At 46.4% G+C, this 4085-nt stretch overlaps 1 protein-coding gene across 1 annotated transcript; it reads left to right on the top strand.

Moving 5' to 3' along the window:
• Positions 1-2344: 2344 nt before the first annotated feature.
• LOC126528282 (dnaJ protein homolog 1-like) lies at positions 2345-3719 on the top strand. Its single transcript, XM_050176174.3, has one exon. It carries the CDS (start codon positions 2473-2475, stop codon positions 3556-3558), a length of 1086 nt encoding a protein of 361 aa, XP_050032131.1. The 5' UTR covers positions 2345-2472; the 3' UTR covers positions 3559-3719.
• The last annotated feature ends 366 nt before the right edge of the window (positions 3720-4085 follow it).

Raw genomic sequence — 4085 nt, 5'->3', positions numbered from 1 at the left:
CGTTGTGTTTTCAAGGGCTCTAAGGAGGCAGTAGTGCTCTAGCATTTCTTATAATCTGATATATTTTACCTATCGTATCATTCTTTTTAAATGCATCGAAATGTTCATAGTACAAGTCATATGTCATCGCCATAATTTTATTACACAGATTTTGCGCACTTTAGAGCGTATATTTTAAGGCCCCTTTACAGCCACGTCACACCAATTTCATAGTAATCATAGTTACACTGCACTCCCACTACCACAGACATGGCGCTCTTTGGCCATTCCTGGCCCTTGCGCCATAAAACCCCATACATCATCATCATCATCATGAGTACATCGGCCGCTTTGTGTCCAGATGTTGGGATGCTGTCGACCGACCTGGCGCTTGGAGCCCACAGCCCATACTAGACGCTACAGCAGGAAGATTGTCAGTCATCGTTCTGACTTCACGCTGTGCGCCGCAAAGACGACTTGGCCTAAAACCTTATAAGATTCTAAGCACTAACAGAATATTTTGTCGATTGCAAGAGAGGAGAATAGATTTGAAGAAGGCCAGAGAGATCGGCATGAGCTAGTATACACTAGCCTGCTCCTTTGCCAGCTAAACGTGAGCGTCTTCATCAGTGACACACAGAGGACGCAGTCACAAAATGGATGTTGTAGAGCATTTAACGCCTGGCAGAATTCGCACTTGGGACTTCCCGCACGTCCGACAAGAGTTATGAAGAATAAATCTGTAGTACATTGGTTAGGGTAATAAAAAAAAACTCCCAATTTCTCTCGAAGTACGAAGCATGGATTGCAGTGACGAATTACTAGACAGCTATACGAGGTAAGGATAGTAGTTTTATCGGCCTCATAAACATGTGAACATTCGCTTACTAACTAAATTAACAAGGAAGGTGTCACGCGTGCAAATATAGACATGTATAGACATGAGTACATCTCACTCTATGACCGCTGTAACTCGCTGTCAAAACGCTGGAGTGAGGAAGCGAGGCAGCAGCGAGCGATTTGACCTTCGTGCCGCCTCTCGCTTCAGCGCGAAATAAGCGTCGAAAGCGCAACGCATACGAAGCTACCAGCACCCGGCGCGTTTTGTCCACATTGCAGATTGCTTTCAAGATGGCGCGCCCGCGTGGCCGCAGCGTACGCAGCAGCAGCACGAGTAGAACACCCTCCCCCCACCCTCCTCCCCTCCCCCAGAGCCTAACGCACGACAAAAGATGTCGCGCTTCCTCTCCGCTTTCCTCCCTTGCACGTGCGAGATTGAGCCACGATCATCGGCGGAGCCTCGCACGCTTTCACTCGCACATTCAGCATACGGCGCGCGGTAACCATGTTATCGTGCCTGAACTTTATTCCGAACATCATGGTGACGCCGATGCTAGAAATGCGCCTGGAGTGTCCGTATAATTGCTATCCCCATGAAATCTCATAATGACAAGTACAGATAGTAAATTAGGCAGTCTTCAGCAATACGGTTTGTCGCTTCATTGCTTGCATGCTAGTCTTGTCACCCTCCACAGTCATCATGAAATGCATTTTGTCGGATTTCGTATTTGGGTTGATAATTGTTCAGAAAGAATTTTCGAACATTACAAAGGTTCAACACAGTAAAATAAAGCTGTACGACTCTCTAGTGCTGCGATAAAAAGCGATGTTACAATTCTGTAAGCCACTCCAAATGACGCATATGAAGGGGGCAAAATTGGTGTTATACTGTTCTGAAATATCACCCCTGATTTGTGAATTAGACTTTCGCCAAACACTCGTAAGCATTCTAATTCACTCCCGTAAGTTGTATACTCCGTTACACATTTGTGCACTTCAAATGCTCTAACAGGTACAGTTCACACTATTGCGATGTTTCTTTTTTTTGTGCAGTTAGGGATATATAAACTTCTCGCTTTGATCTCTTATGAAACTTCGCAATTGTCAAAAACTTGCTTTAGGAATTGAACACTTTACATTTAAATTATTAATCTCAAAATTATTACAATTTACTTTTCACCAATTCCACTAACTGAATTCATATTGGTTATAAAGACGTCTACTATTATGCTTTTCAAGAGGAAAAACGGAAGCTTTTTCCGAGCTACATCTTTCTCTTGAGCGCACTAAAATATACTAAGCATGGATTGATACCTACTTTCGATTTTGTTTTGGTATTTCATTTTCACTTCTTTCTCATTGCTCTACAGGCTCCTGTTGGCGAAAAAGTGGAATACAATAATGAATGCATCGTAGTTATCGCAAGAATACGGATGCATTGCTGCACGCGGGAGAAGCAAACTTTATAGCGTTAGAAACATTCTTCTCGGTTGCACACCTATTGCTGTGTTTTTGCACTCCGGTCAAAAACATTTCAAGCACGGAGGACGATTATTATACAGCGTTTCGAAGCAGAAGACGAAGAAGAATTGCTTTGTCGCGGAAGAGGGCCTAGTGTTTCCCGCCTGCAAACACCGACGCCGTGAACAAGAGATGGCGAAGGATTACTACAAGGTGCTCGGCCTCCGCCAGGGCGCCAGCGAGGACAGCATCAAGAAAGCTTACAGAAAACTCGCGCTCCAGTACCACCCCGACAAGAACAAGTCGCCGGACGCTGAAGATAAGTTCAAGGAGATCGGTGAGGCTTATGAGATTGTCAGCGGGAAGAAGCAGGTCGGCGACTGGCGAGGCTGGCATTTCCACAGGAGCAACAGCGAAAACAGCGGACCCTTTTGGCCAGGTGACGCCTATGCTAGCCACGGCTACGCATATAGCAGGAACTTCTCGTGGAACTTCTGCGCCGACAGCTCCTGCCAGTGGACCTTTCGGGCCAGCTACAGCTTTCAGCAAAGCTCCAGTCAAGGTAGCTTATTTCGACGGTTTTACAGTTCTTTCAGCCGTACACAGACGTATCAGAGTTCTGGAAGCGTGCACTACCAAGGCACGACGCATCCCATGCAAGCGGGTTCAGGCGCACGTCATTTCGAACAAGATACGCATGGCGGCCCACATGCTTCCAACTCGCGGCGGTCGGTGAGGTGCGGTAGTGACAGCTCGACAAGCCAAACCCCGAAGAGGCACAGCACACCTGTTGAACGAGATCTGTACCTGACTCTGGAAGAAGTTCTACAGGGCTGCAACAAGAAGATAAAAACGACCTGGCTCGTGGGGAGCGTAGACGCCAGAAATTCAAGGGTCGAAGAGAGGCTACTGAAGGTGAGCGTGAAGCCTGGTTTGCCGGAGGGATCGAAGGTGGCGTTCTCGTGCGAAGGCGGCGATTCGCAGCAAAACACCCCCGGGAACGTCGTGTTTGTCATCCGCTACAAGCCTCATCCATTTTTTAAGAGAGAAGGGGTCGACATTTATTACGTTGCGAAGGTCACGATCGGGCAGACTCACTGGGGGGCGAACATAGAGGTTCCAACGCTGACTGCAAGCAAGATCTCGCTACCGCTAAAAGGAGTCATTCGGTCTGGTGCCATCAGACGCATTCACGGCCATGGCTTGCCTGATTGTGAAGATCCAACGAAGCGGGGAGACCTTGTTGTCATATTCGACGTACGGTTCCCGTTTGCCTGAAATCTGACATCCAATGCCGGTAGAAGATCAAACAGGCGCAGCGATGGCAAAATCGATGAAATCTGCAAGTCACGCGCCACCGGCAACAAAAAAGAGAGTGAAATAAATTTCTTTGTGTTTCAAGAATTCCTTGTACCATGTTGGTTCTCAACATCGTATTAAATTTCACACATCGAATTCGCAGTAAACGACAGTGAATTACTTTTCTACAACAAATACGGGTGGCCGCTGATGAAAAATACGTGCACTAGAGAAACAGAAAATGCGTTCGAGTACGTTGGCATCGCTTTATTTCATTTGCACATAGAAAATATATATATTGTGATTCTCCGTGTGTCATATGTGTGCAGCTCTTAGATTGTGCTGCGTCACAAATATGAGCCTGAAGTACGCCATTGTGAATCCAATAAAATCACTCAGAGTCAGAAAGCCCAATTAAATTTACCAGTCCTAAAAATTCATCGACCATTACGATACTCCCTAGTGCGAAATTTGAGCGCAGCTCCATGCATGTTTTCGTTCTGTAT

The sequence above is a fragment of the Dermacentor andersoni genome, chromosome 9 (genome assembly GCF_023375885.2).
Source record: "Dermacentor andersoni chromosome 9, qqDerAnde1_hic_scaffold, whole genome shotgun sequence".
In the NCBI taxonomy this organism is placed as follows: domain Eukaryota; kingdom Metazoa; phylum Arthropoda; class Arachnida; order Ixodida; family Ixodidae; genus Dermacentor; species Dermacentor andersoni.
The sequence above is the reverse complement of the archived record's forward strand: the minus strand, read 5'-3'. Positions and strand labels throughout refer to the sequence as shown.

What these genes read in the sequence shown, in the direction of transcription:
- LOC126528282 (XM_050176174.3), top strand. Translation starts at nt 2,473, where the DNA reads ATGGCGAAGGATTACTACAAGGTGCTCGGCCTCCGCCAGGGCGCCAGC.